Source organism: Myxine glutinosa, chromosome 2, assembly GCF_964187855.1.
Source record: "Myxine glutinosa chromosome 2, kmMyxGlut1.1, whole genome shotgun sequence".
NCBI classification, from domain to species: domain Eukaryota; kingdom Metazoa; phylum Chordata; class Myxini; order Myxiniformes; family Myxinidae; genus Myxine; species Myxine glutinosa.
Window position 1 is genome coordinate 151,558,794 of NC_136262.1, and position 24,271 is coordinate 151,583,064.

Below are 24,271 nucleotides of genomic sequence, written 5' to 3' on the forward strand. Positions count from 1 at the left end.
AAGCAGTGCTGGCAACTCGCCGCAATCCCAACGCAGAACAGCTTACCTTCTTCTCTCCTGATACGGATGTCCTGGTCTTGGTCATAGCTAACTATGATGTTCTGCTCAAAAACACTGCTGTCTCCCTTGTGTCGGGCCTTGTGCAAGTACAACCAATCTGGAACAATCTTGGCGTCGAAAAGGCCAAGGCATTGCCAGCATTCCACACATTCACAGGAGCAGACAATACTGGACGGTTTTCGCGAATAGGCAAAACAACATGGTTTGAAGCTTTCGTCAGAGCTGATAGTGACGTGATACAGGCCATGAGAATGCTCGGTGATGCTGCAGATGTGACCGCAGATCAGATGTCCAACTTGGCAAGATTTGTATGTGCAGTGTACGTACCAAAGGGAATATGTATCAACAGCATTCCGGAGTTGCGCTGGTACCTCTTCTGTAAACACATGACTGAAAGTCACAAGTTACCTCCAACGCTAGGGGCTCTAAATCAGCATGTTGATCGTTTACATCTTCAGGCAAGGGTATGGGCTCAGGCTACTATCGCACATCAAGTGTTCCTGGATCCACAGCAACATGGCTACTTCAAGGACAACGATGGGGAATTGAAACCACTAATGACAGATGTACCACCAGCACCGAAAGCAATACTTGAGATGGTCAGATGTCAGTGCAAAGGAGACTGCTCATCGAGACGGTGTTCGTGCCGTGCCAATGACTTGGCATGCACAGACTTGTGTTTGTGCAGCTCCGAATGTGAAAACGACGATGACTGTCAACCTGTTCTCTGCTCTGACGACAGTGATGAGGACATTTGAAAACCTATGAGGACAAAATGTTGATGAATGTTGACAAAGATAAAATTTCATCAATGGGAAATATTCTATGTTCAAATAAAAGTAATTATTACATGTATAATTATGGATTGTATAGCCTCATCTCTATATACTTACCTCTTGAATACATAAATCACCTGTTTAGGATATATGAGGGATGTGGTTTCATAATTATGATCCGTGTGCCACAATGTAGCGAAACATCACTCAATGTGGTATACATATTCAGAAAAAAACATGTTTCCTGAAAGTGGCCATCTTGAAAATCCGCTGTAGGCTGCCACCTGGTATCCCAGGGTAGGTGTAGATTATTTTAGATGGCTTCATGTGATTCCTCATCCCCAAAAATGTGGGTATAGGTGTTGGAATCAGCACTCTAGGTGGTTCGGATGTTGAGATATCGCGAAAAATAGGTTTCCGATGGTGGCCATTTTGAAAATCCAATATGGCCGCCAAAGAAAAATTTGCGCAAATGGAAACATGGTTTTTCGGATTCCTGGTGCTATCAGCTTTCCAAAAATGTATAGTTTTGCTAATCTCCACAAAAAAAGAACGAAATTACATAACAAACCTGACTACAATGTCCTGGGTTAATTTGAACCTCAAATAAAATTATAATTCCAGATTTGTCAATGGTTGAGGTATATTAACAAACGCATAAAGCAGATTTGGCAAAATTTGAACTTTTAAAAAAAAGATCGCATATTCACCCAGTGTTGTGAGAGGCTGAAGAAGAAGAAACCTCGTATGTGCTTCTCAGACCAAAAAATAATTCTGGCTCTGCGATTTTCAAGTTTATTTATCTATATATCTACATATCTGGGCAGTGTCTGTTGTCACTGAACTACTCCCTCAAACTTTTGTGAAATCGTACTATTCCAACTTGACCCACGGCGGGAGTACGTGCTCTACTGAGTGGCGTTCTAGTTTATGCTGTTAGGAGTTTGCAACACACGTCGTGGAATGACTTATTTCATATTTATGCTCAAAATGGGATTAGACTAGTAGGGGATGGGATTAGAATTGGATTAGACATAAGAACTGATTGCAAGGGAGTGGGGATGGGAGAGCATGGTGATGGATATACAAATAAGGGCGGAAGGGGAGGGGGAGCTTGAAAATAGAATGAGCGGTATAAAGTGTGTATGTGTGCTGAGGCCGTATGCAAAAACAAATTCTTACCTCAGTTACCGAAAATGGACTGGGGTTATGTTTTCACCCCTGTCTGTTTGTCTGTGTTTGTTTGTTTGGTCGTCTGTGAGCAGGATGTATCCAAAAGTTATGGACGAATTCAAACGAAACTTGGTGGACAGGTTGGGTCTGTGACGAGGACGAATTGGTCCGATTTTGGTGAAGATCCGGATCAGAATACTAGAAGTTTTAATTTTTTTAAAGTGATCAGTGGGACGCAAAACGTAAACTGTTCAGCCTGGCGGAGGTATGCGTTCTACCGAGTGCTGTTCTGGTTTAAGGAAGCCGTGAGGGATAAAAAAAAATTATGGTGGAGATGGATTTAGAGGGAGACTGATACAACTGGCATAGATCAATGATTGAACAGACAGGGAAGTTGGAAACAATTTGCCATGGAGAGATACCGATATATTTAGGGAAAACTGGTGCATGGATGGACTGGCAAATGAAGAGGATGACTGAGGGCACTGGACATATTGAGGATTGAATGAAGAGTGTGCTGACAATGGGACAGGTTGTTGAAGGAGGTTGAGGAGAAACAACTTGTAATTCTTCTTCTTCTCTCGTTGGCAGTGAAGTTGGCGATCTGGGAGTCAGAACTTGAACATTTCATCCTTTCTATTCAGTCAGTACCAGAGGTTGGTTCGGAGGTTGAAGAAAAATATCCTTTTCCGAATAATTCTAAGTCATTTTCATTGCAACTTGTGACATGAATATAAGTGTCAGAATCCTGATTTTTTAACGGGGCGATAACGAGGTAGCTCAATTTTTATTTCGTCTTCGAAGAAGAGATAACCCATTAGTACGAACATCGCTCCAGCACTTTCACTGTAAATACTGTATGCTTGTCCTGATAGAGCTCTATTCTCTGTAAGATGAGTTAAAATACAAATAAATTGCTTCACAAAAGTAGCGCGTTGATAAGGAAGTGTCACAGATTGCAGACATTCTATTCTTTTGCTGTAGCAATACCGATAGTAACCGAAGCTGTGGTGTGAAGTGGTAGCTTTTCTATGAAAAGTGCATTGAAATAATTTTTAAAATTCAACTTTTTTGCTGATGCGTATTGCTTAGAATTCACCATTTTTTCTGGGTTTCTTTCCTCCACCTGACTGGGCACTTGTCACTTTTTTAAAATTTCAACAAAGCGAGATATTTTCATTGTTGAATTGTCAAGACAAAGGCTTGATGATAAAAAAAACACCTTTAGAGGCCATTTTTCCCCGCAGAGCAGGGGTTGGCCTTTTTCGGGCACCGTGGTCCCATTTTTGAAGCGATGTTTTATGGCCGGATGCCCTTCCTGCCACCAACCCTGTTAGTCGCCTCTTGCCACACACAGGGAATTACCAGTGAAGTGGTACTCAATTTGCCGACCTCAGGAAGGATGACAGGCTGAGTCAACCCCTTGGTGTTAATTCAGCGATCAACCGGGATTCGAACCCAGGATCCTAAGCCGGCACCCTAACCGCTAAGCCAACACCAGGCTCAAAGGCTTGATGATAATTGGGTGTAATTGATTGAGCATCCATACTTTTTAAACGAAGATAGTTTATGCGCTCATGCTTGCTTGCGGATGTTAAAGATCCCATGGCATTACTAAAAATAAGAAGAGCTGCTACCTTGGCTAAATAAAGAATGTGTGTGTGTGATGATGCCTGGAAGGAAGAGATGAAAAAGAGAGAATGACTTTGGGAGGGTGACAGGTAATACAGGAAGAGAGGTTGGCCCTTATAGGATCATACAGAGTAGAAATGTGTTTTTGGTGCATGTCATGGTTGGCACAGGATAAATTATTAGGTTTTTAATGTTGATGTTAACTCAGGTATGAGGGTTGTTCTCAGATTAATCTCATATTTCTTACAGGAAGTACTGCAGTTTTTATAATTCAGTTTACAACCGTAATGTTTGATTGTGGACACTGGTGAAATAAGTCGATTAAAAAAACAAAACGTATGGTCATGAACACCCGGGCCGGGCATGCACGAACGCCGGTTTTCACACTCTGCAAGATGACCTGAGTGTGGAGGCTTTAATTTAAACTGGAGTGAGCCAAATGGCAGCTCAGGGAACATTACAATTCTCAATTTTGTTGAGCATGCCGAGAACGTAACTCACATGTGCCCGCTGGTAATTTGTTCGCGCAAGAAGAAGCGTTAAGGGGGCATTATTTGCAAAGTTGCAAACTTGCAAATTTGAAAAAACTTGCAAAGTGAACTCCAGATTCATGAAATAATGGAAAAACATTGTACGCAATTGTAATTTCAATGTATAGGAAACGGAATCCTGATTTCAATGGCCACTTACAGCAAATGTGTGTTTACATAATATTAGTTTACATTTTCCCCTATAACTTTGGAATTCTTAATTCTTTTCACTTCAAATTTGGCACAGATATTGATAATGACCCAACAAAGATATTAATAGAGTTTTATTGTATTATGACCTTGGGTTTTTAATTTAAAGGATGTCAATTCTCATTGGACGATTAATGGTTGCCATGGCAACACGAAATGCCAATTATACAAATGCATCAATTAAAATGTTTGTTTCCTAGTATTGTATATATGTACCAAGTTTGAACGTAAATGGACTTGTCATAGAGAAGATATAAGCTGAAAAGTGGTAATTCATCATTTGTATGCATCTGGTTACCATGGTAACCATGCATAATATAATGCTATGTAATGTATACCAATGTAATGTTCATATATCAAGCAACATGTACATATATAGTTTTGCATATTTTCAATCAAGACATTTTATCAAAAAGTGCATTACTGTGATTTTGTGTTGTTTTTACTGTGTTCAGTGTAATGCTCCCTTAAATCCCAACAACCACCAGCGGCAAAGGCATCAAACTTAAGGTTTAATAAAATGGACAAACGGAGGGGTGAGGGTAGGGAAGTGGTGTGAGCTCGTGCATTAACAATAATTACTGAAATGAATGTGAAGAAGAAGCCACCGCATTCGGAAAATAAATCACGCTTATAAACTTCAAAAAGCATCTTAGTCTGGTCTAACTTACCCTATCCTTATTAGTCCCCTACCGGTGTACACCGGAGGGGACTATAGGTTTGCACGCCGTCCCTCAGTCTGTCAGTCTGTCAGTCCGTCACGCAAAGAACAGTTTTCCGGACTTTTTTTTCTAAATTCTTCATGCTAATGATTTCAAACTTGGCACATGGTTTCCTTATGACAAGTTTCAAATCAAGTTCGAACTTCATGACGTTTCGATCATTTTTGACAGTTATGGCACTTTGAACTTTGGTAATTCTGATAATTCTGATGATCCTTAACTCAGTGCCATTTTAAGTTTTAATTTCCTTTAAAAACCAATTTCTCTGCAATAATAGGACCGATTGAGATAACATTTTCACCGTAGGGGGGACTCAGTCTGTAGAATATTTTAATGGTAATTATGACGTCACGTGGTTCGGCCGCCATATTGTTTTTCGTGAAAACACAAAAACCCCTTTTTCTCTGCAACGGCTGAACAGATCGAGGCCAAACTTTGCAGGTAGAATCGCATACCCATGACGAACAAAAAAGTCAACGAGCGTGACGTCATGCATCACATGGTTTCAGAGTTATGATGTTTTTAAGCATGAACCTTTAAAACCGAGCTCCTCCCTCATTTTTGATCCAATCGAGGGGAAACTTCACAGGTCTGTTCAGCATGTCAGTCTACTAAAATGTCCTTTTGGAATTTGCGATAGGGCACGTGGTTTGGCAGATATCGTTAATTAAACGAAATGTTTTTTTTTTTTAATGGATATCTTTTGAATCGCTCGTACCTCAGACAGTGAGTTGGTAATTATATAATTCACACAGTGCAATACATGCAGGCCGCTCCACGGAGCGACCTTGCGGGCTTATCAATGAGGCGAGGCGTGACACACGTGTCTCAGCATACCTCAGATCAAGTTTGAAAACCAGCATCAACCGTGCATAAATTTGCATATTCGATCATTTTTGACAAAGTTATGGCACTTTGAACTTTGATAGGGGACATGTATTGCAGCGCAATACTCAGAATGCTTGTTGATACAGACTCACTTGACCGGCAGTTGGACACACATGAGAAAAAAGGGTTGGAAGATGGGAGTTGGGAGGGACTGGAGGGAAGAAATAATTCAGTGGTTCAGGCCTGCTCGAACTGAGCGAAGTTTCCTCGCCTAGATCCGATGGGACGAACAGGCGACAGTTTCCCCACATATGACTTGCTGTGAGTTGGGTCTCCAGCCAGTGCAGGCAAAATCGCCATTGATGTTCACAGGACTGATGGACTGCTTCCTCCTTCACTTATGGGGGGATGGAGAGGGTCGTCGAAATAACTCCAGTGATCTGGTGAGGGCTTCCAAGGAGAAGCCCAGAGAAACCACCCACAGGCCTCACTCTCTAGATTCCTGGGTCCAACTGCCGTTTCCCCCAAAACCCGGTTAATCAAGCGCGCCCATTGATTGCCTGGCTCGATTAAAAGGGAAAATGGTGATGGTTAAATAAATAATGAGAAATAAACACATTTAATAGTGAAAAATGGTCTGACAGAATGACCGAGAGGTACGCATACTCGCCTCGAAGCTGTCTAGCTTGGGTTTGAATCCAGACTCGGCTATAAACTGTCATCCCAGTGTTTCACATGCAGGGTGATTCATCAATGTGTGCTTGGATGGACATTAGACATGCGTCCCGTCTGTCAACATGTGTTAGTGGATGTTAAAGACCCCACGGTGTCCTTCGCGAAGAGGAAGCGAGCTATCCAAAAGCCTGCCATAATCAGCAGAGGACATTGCATCGGCTGCACAGCCATGCCCTCGGCCAATGATGTTACCCTCCAGCCGTGTGCTGCATACAAACGAGGAAGTGAAATATATTAATGGATTGAAGGTGAAATTCGAGTTCTCTCACAAGGAACTTCAACATAGGAAGAAGCAATCAGGCCCATGAAATCTGCACCATGGTTGCCAACCTAAGGTTGTTTGTCCATGCTCTGTCCTTTATTTCATGCTTAGCTTCAAACAAATAATCAGCATGGACTATTTTTCAAATATTTCGTTTGACCATCCAATTAACCAACTCTTTAATTAATAAAACACCCTTTTCTTCTTTTCCTACAAAAGGATGCTTTCGTCTTGCTCACCAAATATATTCATTCCAAAAAATATATATAATACCATCTCTTACAGTTCCTCCTTTCTACATTCCCTAAACTATCCAGAACTCCACCCCTCCTTCAGTGTCCTCAAACGTATTTTTGACTCGAAGGTCTCACTCATTTTGCAAAAAATGTTCGTTTCCCATGAATCGTACACTTTTCAAAATCCAATCTCACCCCTCCCCTCCAAATCCTCCCCATCACCCATCCCTTTCAAATCTTCCCCCTTGCCCCTTCCCTCCCCTCCCTCCTAAACTCCCCCCACACCCCTCCCCTCCGAGACTCTCCCTCGCTCCTCCCCTCCTAGACTCCCCTCTCACCCCTCCTCAAAGCATCCTCCCTGCTTCTTCCCCCTTCCAACTTTCACCTTCATCTCCCCCAACCTTCTGCCTCGCTCTTCCCCCTCCTCAAATAACACCTCACTGTGCCTCACCCAATCTCCATCAAACCTTTTGTCCGCCCCATTCTTCCCTTTCTCCAAGCTATTCTGAAATCTCTGAAATCTCTGACACACCTTCAACAGCTCTCCCTACCTCTTCCTCCTCTTCCACATCTTACCCTACCCCTCCCCCCCCTGTTCTGGACCCGATGCTCCCCCTTCCTCTTCATTAACGGTATGGACCTCAAACATCCGGGGCCTTCGCTCAAACTTGACTGATCTCTCCATACAGGTTGCTTCTGAAAAATCAGATGTGATCTGCTTAACAGAAACTTTCCTCCTTCATGATGTCTCTGATGCCTTGGTATCTCTCCCAGGTTACTCCCTCCTCCGGTATGATAGACCTGAGCCTCATCCTGGAGGTGGGGTTGCTATCTTTATAAAAAACTCTCTTCCTCACTCGCCCTCCACTGCCCTCTCTCCACCTCACCCCCAGGAATACCTTTGGCTACGGCTTCCCCTTCGCTCCCACCTTTTGTTCATATGTGTGTTGTACCGTCCACCAAACAGCGATGACTCCATCTACATCTCGCTGTCTGATAATATGGACCAACTTCTATCTACCCATCCCAACTCTCTCTTCCTCATATGTGGTGATTTCAACTGTCACCATGCCAGTTGGCTGGGTGTGGGTACCTCTCTCACCAGCCATGGCTCTTCAGCAAAGGACTTCTGCGACTCACTGGGACTGACACAATCTGTCAATTTCCCGACCCGGATCTCAGTCAACGGAGCATCTTCTCTTCTGGATTTGGTTATGACAAACTTCCCTGAAAATGTCTGCTGCTCTTCTTCTGCTCCAATCGGCTCATCTGATCATGTGCTTGTCAAAGTGGACATCTCTCTGACCATTCTCAGAGAGCCTCCTCAGCGTCGGCGAGTCTGGCATTTCACTCAGGCCAACTGGCACGGTCTTCAAGCAGCCATCAATCATCTGGACTGGTCTCCCATCTCTACCGCCTCTGACATCAACTCATCGTGGGAATTCTTTCAAAGTAAATTGCTCTCTCTCATGCACAGATTTATCCCATCTCGTCTTCAGTTGTCATACCCTTCTTCCCGTCCATGGTACACGGAATCTTGTGGTGAGGCTGTTGCCCTGAAACAACTTGCTTTCGTCTCCTGGAAAGCAAATCCAACGGAAGGAAATCTCATTTCCTTTCACAAAGCCCGAAACAAGTGTGTGTCCACCCTCAGGAGAGCCAGGAAACAATATCTCACTGTTCTCAAGACCGAACTCTCTTATCTGTCTCCCTCTTCCAAATCCTGGTGGCGTCTGGTCAAATCTGTTTCTGGTGTTTGTTCCCCCTCCATCCCCTCCCTCACCTCAAACGGCTTAACGGCTGACTCTGCTCGTGAAAAAGCTGAATGCCTCAACTCTGTGTTTGCCTCTAAATCTTGTGTCCCAAACCCATCCCTCTCTGTACCCACCGTACCCAGTCGTACCCAGCTGCTCCTGGACTCTGTGTCCTTTCCTCCTGACAAGGTGGAAAAGTTTCTGTCAACCCTCGACTCTGATTCTGCAACTGGTCCTGACGGCATCAGCCCACAGGTCCTAAAATCATGTGCTTCCGCTCTTTCACTCCCTCTTTCTGTTCTCTTCACCCTCTCTTTTGCTCAAGGTCATCTGCCATCTGCTTGGAAATCAGCCAACATCACCGCTTTGCACAAAAAAGGTGCAAAAACAGATCCCAGCAACTACAGACCAATCAGCCTTCTCCCAATTATCAGCAAAGTCATGGAATCCATCATTGCTTCAGATATGAAATCTTTCCTCTTCTCCAATGGCTTGATCTCTGATCATCAATTTGATTTCAGACCTGGTCACTCTACTCTGGACATGCTGCTTCTGCTTTCTCAACAATGGATGGAGGTCCTCAACGCCAAACAGGAAATTAGAGCCGTCTCCCTTGACATTTCACATGCCTTCGATACGGTCTGGCACCCTGCTCTGCTCACCAAACTCTCCTCCTTTGGTATCCATGGAAATCTCCACGCATGGCTGGCGGACTTCCTCTCTGGTCGTAGTCAACGTGTGGCCCTGAATGGGTTTCTCCTCCTCTTCCTGTTCAGGCTGGAGTTCCCCAAGGTAGTGTTCTGGGCCCTGTGCTTTTTCTGGTCTTCATCAATGATCTCTCTGACTCTCTTGAAAATCCTCTCTATCTCTTTGCTGACGACTCTACTCTCTGTCGCTCCATTCCTCATCCCTCAGATCAGCAGTCTGCAGCCTCCTCACTCTCTGCAGACCTGGACAAAATCACAGACTGGGCAAACAAATGGAACATGTCTTTCAATCCTGATAAATCTCACACTCTTACGATGTCTCTCCGAAAAGACCGACTGGAAAACCATCCCATCCACTTTCTGAATAATCCTCTCCAAGAAGTTCTGTCACTCAAGCTTTTGGGTCTCACTATTTGCCATGATCTTTCTTGGGAAAACCACATTTCAAATCTGGCCTCCAAAGCCAGTCGCCGACTGGGCATCCTCCGTCGTGCGAAGTCCTTCCTTGGCACACCTGAGCTCCTCACCACATACAAGGCTTTCATCCGCAGCTCTATGGAATACTGCTCTCCCCTCTGGTCTGGTGCTCCTGCCTCACACCTAGCCCGTCTTCACGCTGTTGAAACCAATGCGTTCAGAATCATTGGAATCTCCCGCGATGAAGCTAACTCCAAGGGCCTTTCACTCACTCACCGCAGGCAGGTTGGTGGTCTTTCCGTCTTCTACCGACTCCTCTCTGGCCTTGCCTTGTCTGGGCTCTGTCCCCCAAATATTCCTACAGGTCGCACAAGATCTGCCTGCAACCCTCTTATGGTTAAACTGCCAAAATCAAGGCTTTCTGCTCACCTTCACTCCTTCATTCCTCTTTTCTCCCGCCTCTGGAACAAACTCCCTCACTCTCTTCAATCCCACTCCACCCTCCAGGTCTTTAAAACAGCTGTTCACCACCATCTCTTATCCTCCCCCATCCAAAACCTTGATCTTTTCTACCCCCGCTAATTTCGGTCCCCTTGTGTTTTATACCTCTCCCCCCCCCCCCCCTCCCCTTCCCACGCCTCCTGCCCCCAAGCCCTCTCCCTCCCACACTTCTCCCTGCTTTCAAATGTTGTGGTTGTGTGCTTCCCCTTCTCTCCCCATCTTGTCTTCCGCTCCCTCTTTTTGTATATTTTGTTTGTTTGGTTGATTTGTTTGTGAAATAAATGTTAGCTCTTTCACGAGCCTCGATTCAGTATACAAAAAAAGAAAAAATTACCTTTAATTTAATTAATTTAAAATTAATTTAATTAATTTAATTTAATTTATTTAATTTAATTAATTTGTGATGATAATTAATTAAGGTTTAATAATTCAGCAATTTAATTTAATTCAGTTCAATTAATTAATTAATTTAATTAAAATTAATTAAAATTTAATCTTTAATTTAAGTAATTAACATCCAATTAATTAACCAATTTTGACCATCCAATTAATCCTTTAACTCTTAAGAGTCCATTTTTGTTGCAGAATTTTGGTTTCATGTTGTTCTTCAATTCACTTACTGTCGGGCCTGTGATACATATCTCAGTGTTGGTTACTGATAATTCCCTGTACTTTTAATCTCATAACTCTTTGTGCTTTTAATCAGTATGTATTTATGTCCTAAGCTTCAGGTTTTTCTTCCAAAACTTACTTTCTAAGTAACCAAGCATATTTAATGTTATTCCCCCAAATTGCACGTTGCGTTCCTTTGCCAAGATCACACGTTAACGCCAAAAGCTAACTGCTGCTCGTATTCTCAAGTGATGCTGTCTTTAACATTTTATTTTTCTTTTATTTTTCATTTTATTTATTTTTCTATTCTACATGTCTGTGTTGTAAAAGTGTTTAAATTACTTTTTAACACCGTGTACTTCTGGCTTTTACAGCTTCTGCGGACTGGCGGGAAAGTGAAGTTGACTCGAAATGACGTCCTGCGCAAGATTGGTGAACTTTTTACCTTGAGGTGGTTTGGGTTTGTCCCTCTATATTTCCTTTTTTGGTGTACAAGTTTATATTTGATTATTTTTGGGGGGGTTGGAAGGAGGTGAGTTTCGTTTTTACGACTGTGGAAGAAGTCAGTGTTGTGGTCATTCAAAATGTACACGGTGTGGAAGTGAAACAGTGATTTCAATGCGCATCTTTATGAATCAACTAAGTCAGCATTATGAAATGGTTATTATTATGAGCACGTTCAAGTACAATCCTTCAGAAAGATTTCAAACAGTTTGGCCTGTTTAGTTCAGCAATTACATAAGGCTCAATTCTATCTTCAATTTTGACTTTTAGATGCTGCATCATATAATTGTGGTTTTTAAAATTGGCATTATTGTTCTGTTATTGTGTAGTCAAGTTTAGTTTGAATGAACTTTATTGCACTTTTTATATCAGGCTGTTGATTACTTCTTTTCCTTGGGCAACTTGGTTGCATGTCTCCAGGCGTCAAATTAACCTGACTTCCGACCTTTTGATTCCACCTGATTTTTACTGGGATCGTGCAGAGCTTGAAGCTATGTATGAAAGCACCTGCCGATATCTGTCGATTCCCCGTCGTGTCCAGGTGAGGTAATCGACGATGCTTTATTTTACCTTGAACATCATGCAGAGTTTGCTTTCAAACATTATTTGACTATGAATTGAATGAATGAATGAATGAATGATCCGTTATAAGGCCATTTTTTCCCGCTAAAGCGGGTGTTAGCCTTGCGGTGGCCCCATGACCTCATGGTTCCCTTTTTGAGGCAATGTTTTATGGCGTTAATTCAGCGGTCGACCGGGATTCAAACTCGGGATCCTCGGATCCCAAGCCTGCACCCTAACCGCTAAGCCAACACCAGGCTTATTTGACTATTAATAGGATAGGCTAATGAGAGAGGAGGATGTGATCCCTTTGATCATCAAGAAGTACCTTGATTCAGAAATAAACTTGGGAGAAAGTCTTGTCGGATCATTCAAGCCTACCTCCTATGCTGTAAAATATCACCTTGGCAGAATTCACAACATTATAAACAACTTACTGAAAATCTAAGCACCCCTTTCATCAACTGCAATTATGGTGACAAAAATCAATCCAGTAAATTTTAAATAAACCTTTGATAATCCAGCACCGTATTTTATATACCGTATTTATATATACACACAACAGGTGTATATACAACCTATTTAACCCTGGTGTTGGGTTAGCGGCTAGGGTGCCGGCTTAGGATCCTAGGATCCTGGGTTCGAATCCCGTTCGATCGCTGAATTAACGCCAGGGGGGTTGACTCAGCCTGTCATCCTTCCGAGGTCGGCTAATTGAGTACCAGTTCACTGGTAATTCCCTGTTTGTCGTTAAAGGCGGCAAAAAGGGTTGGCGTCAGGAAGGGCATCCGGCCGTAAAACATTGCTTCAAAAAGGGGACCAAAAAACAACAACAACCACGGTTCCCGAAAAAGGCCAACCCCTGCTTTGCGGGGAAAAATGGCCTCTAAACGGTGGTTTTTTATTTATATATACAACAGGCATTTTAATAGTCTACTTGCCAAGCTTATAGAGCCCTCTTGTGAACCCGGAAATGTTGAGTACCCCAACGTTTTAAGTTAGAAATGTACAGTATGGGTCCCCAGCACTTAGAAACTGCCGGATGCTAACTTGCATATGTTGGGCAATTAGCAAAATTAGCATTAATAGCATTAACCCTATCAAACATAGGCCTGGGACACTGAAATTTCTGTTTCGCTCTATTGCTCCGTTTGAATGTTACAGGAAAACTCCCATCCACTCACCATAGAGACCGTGACCCTCCACCATATCATAAATGGCCAGGTGGCAGATGAAAAGGTGAATGTGCAAGATGCATTGAAGATCGGACAGGACATGAGCACACTGTTCTCCATCACTTCCTGAGAGATTTCATGCGCCCATCTCAAATAAGGTGGTGACAATGACATTCACCAAAAAAAGAGTGAAGGTCAATGCGAAGATCATATGTGACCTTGAGGCATTGTTTGCTCGGCTGCTGGTGGTGGGGAGCAAGAGAAGAATGGAGCTCTCTGCCCTCTTTGACTACGAGCTCGGCCCGGTCCCTGCATCCATCATCGATGAGTATGGATGCCTCAGGAAGGGTAACAAGTCTGTGATCGTCCAGCGTCTTGGAATCCTTGCCCCCAATCCCCACCCACCACATGTTGTACTCGTTGATGCATCGCAGCTCATCTACCACGTGGTGTGGCCATCGTCAGGCACTGTGGCTGACCTCGCAGCCAGCATGGGGCGCCGGCTTAATCGCTCCATCACCAAAACATTTGTCATCTTTGACCGGTATGAGCAAGTCTCTGCCAAAGACCACGGGAGGCAGAGAAGAGCTGGGGAGAGCTCAACAGAGTATCGACTCTCACTGACAACCCCTCTACCTAGCCACGACAAAGTGATGAAGAACAAGACAAACAAACGGAGACTGGGTGAGCTCCTGTACACACACAGCATAGGAGATCACATCAAGATGGTCAGCAAAGCAGACAGTATTGTCACTCATGACGAGGCTGACGTCTCCCTCATCTCATACATGTTGGATGCAGCCAGTCGCGGAGCTGAAACTGTCCGCATTCTCAGCGACGACACTGATGTTTTCGTACTCATGGTCTATTGGTGCTGGAAGGTGGGTATCACATGTAACCTGCAGATGGAGAGATGGGATGGCACTATTCTCAACATCAATTCGACAGTAGAGAATCTCGGTGAGCAGTGTCGCTCCATCCTGGCTATGCATGCTCTCTCCGGATGTGACACCACCTCCTATCCCGCGGGGAAAGGGAAGGTGTCCGCACTCAAGGCCATGAGAGTAGTACCTGGTGACCTGCTTCACTTCATCGGAGAGGAGGGAGCCACTGATTTACAGATTACAGAGGCAGTGAGTGGTTTCTTCCTGGCTCTGTACAACGAGAGGGAGTCGGCATCTCTGAACGTCGCCAGATATGACATCTACCGAAAGCGCAAAACCCCCCCAGCACTGAAGACACTGCCTCCTACAGAGCGCAACACTCTCCTCCATGGACGGCGTGCCCATCTACAGGTGCTGCTTTGGAAAGCAGCAGACTGCCCTGACCCACCAGCTGTGGACATAACAGAGTTTGGATGGAATAAGAAGGAAGGCGAGAAGGGAGAGGAAGTCATCATGCCCATCCTGGATGCAAGCCCCGTTGCTCCTCCTGCCGTGTTTGAAATGATCAGCTGTAGCTGCAAAGCTGGGTTAAAGCCCTGTTTAACAGCAAAGTGCAGCTGCGTAGCTGCAGGCCTGGCCTGTACCAGCTACTGCTTCTGCAAAGGCTCTGATAGTACATGTTGCAACACACTCACACACTCACAGCAAGAAGAGCAATAAGACAAGAATGTAGAGTCAGGAGAAGAAGATGAAGACGATGAGGATGAGTTTTATGATGAGGATATGCTTTATAACAGTGCAGAGTAGTAGAAGTGCAAGACGCTCTTTCTTGATGGAAGTTTTATGTTGTGTAACTAGTGCACATATTTTTCAGCTCTGATCATTTTGGGTATACTTGTGTTTTAATTTTGAGGATATTATTTACCCATAGTCATATTATTCTAGTTTGGTATGGTACTTGCCTTTGTTACCTCTAATACCTGTGAATAAAAGTGGAGCAATAGAGCGAAACAGAAATTTCAGTGTCCCAGGCCTATGTTTGATAGGGTTAATGCTATTAATGCTAATTTTGCTAATTGCCCAACATATGCAAGTTAGCATCCGGCAGTTTCTAAGTGCTGGGGACCCATACTGTACATTTCTAACTTAAAACTTTGGGGGTACTCAACATTTCCGGGTTCACATTGCTGGCAAGTAGACTACATTGGAGAAAAGTAAGGATTTGTTGTCATCTGCGATGATGGATTCCGTTAGGTTGTTTATCATTGGAGGTAAGCCAAATGGATTTGTAATCAAGATGATCTATCTGTTTTGCACTCTTTTTGTATAAAAAGTTGTGTTTGTGTTTTTCGAATCATCTGTCTTGCTTATGCAGTCGCTATTCATTCTTCCACGAGCCAAGACTTTGTGTACAAAACAATGTTCTAAAACTAGCATCACATGCCAAGGTGTTTGTCTGCCAAATTCATGCCATCACATGCCAAATTCTTGCCATCACGTGCCAAATTCATGCCTTTTTCATGCCATCACATGCCAAATTCATGCCTTTTTCATGCCATCACATGCCAAATTCATGCCTTTTTCATGCCATCACATGCCAAATTATTGCCATCACATGCCAAATTCATGCCTTTTTCATGCCATCACATGCCAAATTCATGCCATCACATGCCAAATTCATGCCTTTTTCATGCCATCACATGCCAAATTATTGCCATCACATGCCAAATTCATGCCATCACATGCCAAATTCATGCCTTTTTCATGCCATCACATGCCAAATTCATGCCTTTTTCATGCCATCACATGCTAAATTCATGCTTTTTTCCTCTCTCAAATTGCCAACACTCACTGACCAAAAGGTCATTTTGACACGAGCAAAAGATGACTTGTGGTTCTTTGCATTTATCCATATGTAAGGTGATGAACCAGAAGCTGGCACAATGCAGCGACTTGGCTCAGCTGATGAACACGCACCTCGGGGAGAAGCATGCACTGCGCCTGGAAGCTATGATCGTTGTACTTATCTCTATCGAGGTGAGCTTTAGGTAATCCTGAATATAGGTGAAAATCTTTACCATGATGAATAATGATGAGAAAACTTTAAGCATGTGCACTTACTAAGAAATTGCATAAATAATGTTGTACAATGACAGCAATAATGGTATTGTTGCTGTGATTGTACAGCAAGGGTGGGTTTGGCCGAGCTTGTGTTTGATTCCTGGTCCACTTGTGAACTGTGGCATTGGTTCTTCACAGGTAGGACAATGCATCACAATGGGCAAACATTGCCTCAGGTGAATGTTGGGTGTCCCTTCAGCTAGTATTGGCCAATTAAAAACATTGATTTTCATTTTTTTCCTCACAATTATTTGCTATATTTAGGCTTCTTTGACTATTGCAGAATTCCACGCCTGAAGAAAAATATCCATATACTTGTTCGATGATCCATATACTTGAGATCCATATACATCCATACACTTGGGATTCAAACCCAGGATCCTGGGATCCCAAGCCGGCACCCTAACCGCTAATCCAACACCAGGCTTCATACTTGTCTCTGAGGGTGATGAGGAAATTCTGTATGTTGTATAACAGTATTTTGAGGATATGGAAATCTCTTATAGAAATATTGGAGGAATTGTTTCCGACCTAAATAGTAGGGTTTGTAAGTCGATCGCTGAATTAACGCCAGGGGGGTTGACTCAGCCTGTCATCCTTCCGAGGTCGGCAAATTGAGTACCAGTTCACTGGTAATTCCCTGTGTGTCGCAAGGGGTGACTAACAGGGTTGGTGGCAGGAAGGGCATCCGGCCATAAAACATTGCTTCAAAAAGGGGCTATGGTGCCCAAAAAAGGCCAACCCCTGCTCTGCGGGGAAAAATGGCCTCTAAAGGTGGTTCTAAATAGTAGGGTTGGTCGAGGGGGTTAGCGTGCACCCCTGAAAATCAATTTCTAAAGGACATTTTTATATTGGAAAAAATGTGTAGAAAACGGTTTTCTATGTTAAAAAGTTGTCCGGATGTCCCACGTGCCATTTTTATTCAAATTAAGCCTCCATTATGGATAAATCTGTTATTCACCATATCTCCGCCAATATTACAGATAACTGAAAAAACAAGGTGTCTAGACCCATATTTTGAGGGTCAAAGATCATTATAAGACCAGTCTTGAAGTGACCACATGTGTCCTTGGCATGTAAAATATGCAAATTAGTGCCGCCATCAAACACATAGTGTGTTTGAGGGTTATTGATGGAAACGCATGTAATTTCACAAATAGTGTTATTTTAAAATGTTTATTATTATGGTCGTCTTATTATTGGTGACTAGGCCTACTCTTTCTCATTCCAGAGTAACAGTTGTGGTGGAAGTAGACATAAGCCATCATGCCCAAACGAAAACGTGACGGGAGTGCTGATCCTGCAGTCCCCCAAAGCACCCGCAAAACACCCTCTCCACCTACATGCATGCTTCATGTGCTATCCATGTCTGATCATGGCCCTTTTACAACCCTGAGTAAAATCAAAGGAACTACAAGTGAAAAACTACAGCACCTTCATAGGATCCGGGACCGACGTCTCTGCCAGTCACATGAGTCTCCCTATCGTATGCAATGAGTGTGCGACCAGATCCCCACAACTCTCCCCGATGACCTGGAAAGTACTGGGTATCACCGTCAGTGTTATCAGCGTTTTACTGGCAACCTGCATCTTCTGGGAGATGAGATCGAACCAGAAGCATCAACCTCGCTATTGCATTCCCCCCGTAAACATTCCGATGGATCCGTCTTCCCGCCAGAGTGCATTTTCTGTGAGAAAGTAGAGATCAAAGGTGTTGATCGCAAAACTGAGCGAGCTGAAAACTTCTCATCTTGGAAGAACAAAGAAAATGCATGGGAGCAAATCTAATCACGGGCCGAGAAAATGGGTCTATTTCGACTCCATCGACTGGTGAAAAGCACAGACCTCTTTGCTGTTGAGGCCAAATACCATCCATCATGCTTGAGAGGCTTCCGCACATCATTCACTAACTACGAGCACGGGATTAACAGAGCAAAATAACCAAAGTATACTGAACACGCTCACATGTCAGCCGCCCATGAGAAGGCACTCGTCTCAGTACGGGAGCACATTCAAACTCATGTCGTCCAGCAGAATGAGGTCCTATGGCTATCTTCCTTGCGCTTGCTATACATTGAAGAACTGAAACGGAATGGGTACGAGAACGAGAACAATCGCTCTGAGAAACTACTGAAACGCCTACAGAATGACCCAATCAAGGATCATGTCTCCTTCATGAAGGTCGATCATGACAAATTTGATGCCATTTCATTCTGGCTCGTGTACAGTTCGAATATCTCTGTTATTGATGCTCTTGCACGAGCTTACATTCTCGGAAGCACAGACAAATACCAAAACGCCGCTCTCCTTCTTCGTGGTAATATTCTACAGGCTTTCAGAGAGTCCCAAAGCCTACCGTGGCCGCCAACATCCGACGACATGGAGCTCAGTTCTGATAAGCTTCTACCTTCAGACCTCGTCCGGTTCCTCAGCATGGTTATGTCCGGCAAGGAAGATATGGAGACGAGCGAAAAGATGAAGTGCCTGGTATTCTCCATCGGGCAAGACATATGCCGTGAAGTGTCAGAGGGAAAATGGATGTTACCAAAACACATGCTTCTCTGTGTGACTGTCAGGCACTTGTTCCGCAGCAAGCAGCTCACCAAGATATTGCACAGGCTTGGCCACTCCGAGACCTACGATTTTGGTTAAGAGATGGAAACCGCCCTGGCCAAGGCCCTAGATGAAGTCTCAACCTATCTGACGCCCCAAATCGTGACGGGAGAGGGCAACGTGGTATTTCATTGTGAGTGGGACAACTTGAATAAAATCATTACGAATGTGCACGGCAGCAACATTGTCAACAGTGCTGGGGGAATCATGGTGCAGGAGGTCAAGCCTGGGACCCAGAGCCCCAATATCCGAACGCTGCCTAAAATGGACAAGTCGCAACAGCGTAGCCTGAAAGTTGATACACCAGAAACTCTCCCACCCTTGCACTTCACTCGTATCGGGCCAACGTTTCCCGATGGCTCATCATTCACACCCCTGTAGAGAATGACGCAGTCTATACTACTAAGATGCAAGAGTACTATGTCTGGCTCTTCAACAGGTATATTGGAAGCAGTGGCATGCAGCCCATGCCTGAACTAGGGGAATTCATTTCTGCAACTGGAACTCCCCCACCCAGAAAATCAACAGTGGACTACTTTACACCTATCCATCAACCAATAACTGACAACACAGTCGTTCGTGAGCTATTGAAGCGCTCGGAGGTGGCCACAGCTGAGGTGGGTCAGAAGTGGGTCCTAAATACATTCGATCTGGGAGTTTGTATGAAAGCACTACCCAGTCTACCCATCATCTGGCATTGGTCAGATGAAGTTGCCAATCATGTGATCATGATCGGACCCTTTCACACGTCCATGAACTATATCGGCATGCTCACAGGCCATAAAATGAAGGGTTCTGGATACACAGAGATTCTGCTTGAGGCGCAGCTGGTGACAAGTGGATCCCTCAAAGGTGTTCTCAGTGGAAAGGCATATGCCAAGTCCCTCTTTTGCCTCAAAACCGTGCGAAGCAATGGAAAGGCTGTTGATGGAGCGCCTTCCTCCCTGCCAGTCCGCTTTGAAGCCACATGTCCAGCGTGTGAATCACCACGTCTGCTTGTACAAACGAGCTGACGTACCCATTTTGGAAAAGCCTAAACCCTACGATCATGGGCAGGGATGGATGAGGACTGACGAAGGAGTGTTGGAACCGTTGTGGTCATGTGGCCCGGTGCTACCAACGTCACTGGTTGATCTCCTGGACACCATTGATCATGAAGAGGAAGAGGATGATGATGAGGAGGGAGAAGAAGACGAATTTGACTTTGACAGTTTTGATGAAAGCGATGAGTGAAGCATGTGATAGTGGAGAACACTGAAATTTCGGTCGAGATAGAGCATCAATTCAAATTTTCGATAATTCTGGCACTCTTAATTTCCATGTTAACGTGCCAAGGACACATGTGGTCACTTCAAGACTGGTCTTATAATGATCTTTGACCCTCAAAATATGGGTCTAGACACCTTGTTTTTTCAGTTATCTGTAATATTGGCGGAGATATGGTGAATAACAGATTTATCCATAATGGCGGCTTAATTTGCATAAAAATGGCACGTGGGACATCCAGACAACTTTTTAACATAGCAAATTGTTTTCTATGCATTTTTTCCAATATAAGAACGCCAATTAGAAATCGATTTCCAGCGGTGCACGCTAACCCCCTCTACCAGCGAGATTAAAATAGACCAATTTAAAGGAAAAACTAGGACGGCACTTGTTAGAGTGCATACCTCCACCAGGCTGAATAGTTTTTTTTTGTTTACACACAGAATCCAGGCTCGTGTAAGAGCTAACACATTACACACGAAAACATGAACGGACCCATAAAACATACAATAATTAAAGGGAGCGGGAGACAAGAGTGGGGGCGAGAGAGGAAAGCATACAAGCACAACAACGTTGGAGAACAGGGACGTCGGTAGATCTGTGGAAGGGAGAGGGAAGGGGGGAGGGGTACACGGTATAAAGCAAATTAACACTACGAGAAATTTCAGGAAAGAAGTTGGGGATTGAAAGAGGTGGATCTGGGGTGAATTAGCGGGGGTAGAAAAGATCAAGGTTTTGGATGGGGGAAGATAAGAGATGGTGGTGAACAGCTGTTTTAAAGACCTGGAGGGAGGAGTGGGATTGAAGGGAGTGTGGGAGTTTGTTTCAGAGGCGGGAGAAAAGAGGAATGAAAGAGTGAAGGTGAGCAGAGAGTCTTGATTTTGGCAGTTTAACCATAAGAGGGTTGCTGTCAGATCTTGTGCGACCTGTAGGAATATTTGGGGGACAGAGCACAGAGAGAGCTGGGGGAGCTGGGCCGTGGAGGAGTCGATAGAAGACAGAAAGACCACCAACCTGCCTGCGGTGAGTAAGTGAGAGGCCCTCGGAGTTAGCTTCATCGCAGGAGATTCCAATGATTCTGAAAGCTTTGGTTTCAACAGCGTGAAGCCGAGCTAGGTGTGAGGCAGGAGCACTGGCCCAGAGGGGAGAACAGTAGTCCATTGAGCTACAGATGAAAGCCTTGTATGTGGTGAGGAGCTCAGGTGTGCCAAGGAAGGACTTTGCATGACGGAGGATGCCCAATCGGCGACTGGCTTTGGAGGTCAGATTGGAAATGTGGTTTTCCCAGGAAAGATCATGGCAGATAGTGAGACCCATTGAGCAGATGTTTTAATAACCATCATCAATCACTTCAATCCAGATGACCCATAGTTACATACATGTGGGAACCATAGGTCGGATACAGAGATTGTCTTTTCCATGATCATTGGTTGGAGGGAGGGATGGATGAGTGGGAGGAAGGATGGATTCGTGGCAGGAGGGATGGATGAGTGGCAGGAGGGATGGATGAGTGGCAAGAGGGATGGATGAGTGGCAGGAGGGATGGATGAGTGGCAGGAGGGATGGATGAGTGGCAGGAGGGATGGATGAGTGGCAGGAGGGATGGATGAGTGGCAGGAGGGATGGATGAGTGGCAGGAGGGATGGATGAGTGGCAGGAGGGATGGATGAGTATGAGGAGGGATGGATATTATCAAAGGAGGGGGTACATGGATCTCTTGAAGGAATCATTCCAATTGGATGTTGTAGATATGGGTGGTGTTCCACAGGCTAATCAGCTGTTTATACAGGCACAACTAAATGGATGTTAATCTCTCTTCGTAAGTTGCTATTTAAACGGGTAATTAAACAACTGTGCTCTACTATTTAAACAACTGTGCTGTACAAAGAGGTGTTTGGCGTGTGTTGGCAAGACGCTCACTAAACGCCTTTCATAAATTCGGCCCTTCGTTTATCGGCCTGCATTGAGCAAACAAAGACAGCACATGAAACTTGCTTCAACAGATGTTTATCAAAACAACGAAGCAACTTAAAGGTTCCAATGTTTTGTTTTTAAATCCACTTATTAAAAACATCACTGCCAGCAATGACGGGCTGTTTACAAAGGTGTGATGTTTGGACCACCCTCTATTTCCATTTTTTTTTTTACATACAGCACCATTTCCATTAACCAAATATCATTTCTTAACTTGTTTCTTCTTTTTGTTCTTTCAGATCGTCTTTGAATTCATCCGAATGTTTTTGTAGGACGACTTGGTGAAGATAAGTTGGTTTGTAATCGCAAGCCAATGCTTGGAACTCTTCAAATGTGAAACTTTTTCGGGGGTGATAAATAAATCTGTGGCATAACATGGAAGGAGAAAGGTTGACGGTGTTTGTGATTGTGTGAAAATGAGTTTTGTTTGTTTTTAATCTGTCACTGACTTGCTGAACAGCCCTTCTTGATTTCACACTTGGGTACAAGTAGCAAACATTGCTCCTGTTTCAAACAACCCCCCCCACCCCCCCCCAACCCCCAAAGGCTTCAGTTTGAGCACATCTGAAAGCAAGGCAAATGATGTTATGCCATTTTATGAATGTTGGGTTTTGTAAAGGTATTCTTTCTCCTACATACATTTGGTTCACGTGAATAGCTACTTTGTGAATTTGTTTGTGCGTCAAATTGTGTTTAAACAAATTTAATGCAGGATACCAAGTTTTTGTGTTTTGAGTCGTTCAGGTCTTGTTTAAAAAAAAAAAAAAAAAATTGGTATTCATGTCAGTATTTGCTGCTTCTTTTCTATTAATGGCCTTTTTTCTTTTCTTTTCTTTTTTTTATATACAAGATCGAGGCTCATGTAAGAGCTAATATCAATCACAAAAAAAAAGCGGACACAAAACATACAATAAAGGGAGCGGGAGACAAGATGGGGAGAGAGAGGGAAGCACACAAGTACAACAGCAGAGAACAGGGACATCAGGAGATCTGTGGGAGGGAGAGGGCTTGAGGGAAGGAGGAATGGGAATGGGACAGGGGGGTGGGAGAGGTTAAAAAAAAAAAAACACATGGACACTGCTAGAACTTCCAGGAAAGAAGTCGGTATTTCAAAAATTGGATCTGGGGTGAATTAACGGGGGTAGAAAAGATCAAGGTTTTGGATGCGTGGACGTTAAAAAAAACTACCTTATCATGGAAGATAAGGCATCCCGCCTACCACTTTATTATTTGTGTGTTAGTCTGTGATGTGTCTTATCATTTTCTATCTTGTAGTACATATTTAAGCTCGTACCATGGCTGCCAAGATAGTTTAGAGTTATGTAAGCTGTCCCATGTCCCATAAATCCCATCCCAAGTAAAAACCATCATCCCGGTGTTTCACAACCACGGCGATTCATCAATGTGAGTGCCGTCCCTCGGATGGACGTTAAATGGGTGTACCGTCTGCCGGCATTAGTTTATGGATGCTAAAGATCCCACGGTGACCTTCACGACAGTATGCGCGCTATTGCCGGCACCCTAATCAAATTCCAAATTCTTGCCCAAACCTACAGGGGCACTGCATCAGTGGCACAGCCGTTATGGAATCATATCACAAACCCCCAGCAAATTATGGAATCAGAAACAACAGGTTCCATACGAAATGTCAGGAAAGGATTGTTCGTATCATTCTTTAATACTCCTGTTCCTGATTGGTTCCTGAAAAGAACACATGGAATTTAAAGTCAACTGCACACTCAATTTGGTTTTTTAATCTATTTACTTATACCATTTTTACATTGTTGTTAACAAAATAACAAAGTCCAGACAAAAGATGGTTTTTTTTTTTGGCAAAATGGCTGTCAAGTATTTGTGTTATAACAGCCTTGCTGCAACAGCGGAGTTGTTTGATCAATGAGTTGTGGTTGATAATGTTACTCGTAAACACACTATTTACCTGGCAGGATATTACAAGAATGGTAATGCCAAATAGGATTCTGGAAATTGTATGCTTAAAGCCTGAAATCTTATTTTTC

At 43.8% G+C, this 24,271-nt stretch overlaps 1 protein-coding gene across 1 annotated transcript in view; it reads left to right on the top strand.

The window, feature by feature from the left end:
- The window catches only part of RMND1 (required for meiotic nuclear division 1 homolog), an 81,339-nt gene extending 58,305 nt beyond the window's left edge, over positions 1-23,034 (top strand). Inside the window, exons 8-12 of the mRNA XM_068106950.2 lie at positions 2,601-2,665; positions 11,530-11,606; positions 12,080-12,200; positions 16,200-16,316; positions 22,493-23,034. Coding sequence (XP_067963051.2) covers positions 2,601-2,665; positions 11,530-11,606; positions 12,080-12,200; positions 16,200-16,316; positions 22,493-22,525 — 413 coding nt within the window. The 3' untranslated portion in view covers positions 22,526-23,034. The remainder of the gene's footprint in view (positions 1-2,600; positions 2,666-11,529; positions 11,607-12,079; positions 12,201-16,199; positions 16,317-22,492) is intronic.
- Positions 23,035-24,271: the final 1,237 nt, after the last annotated feature.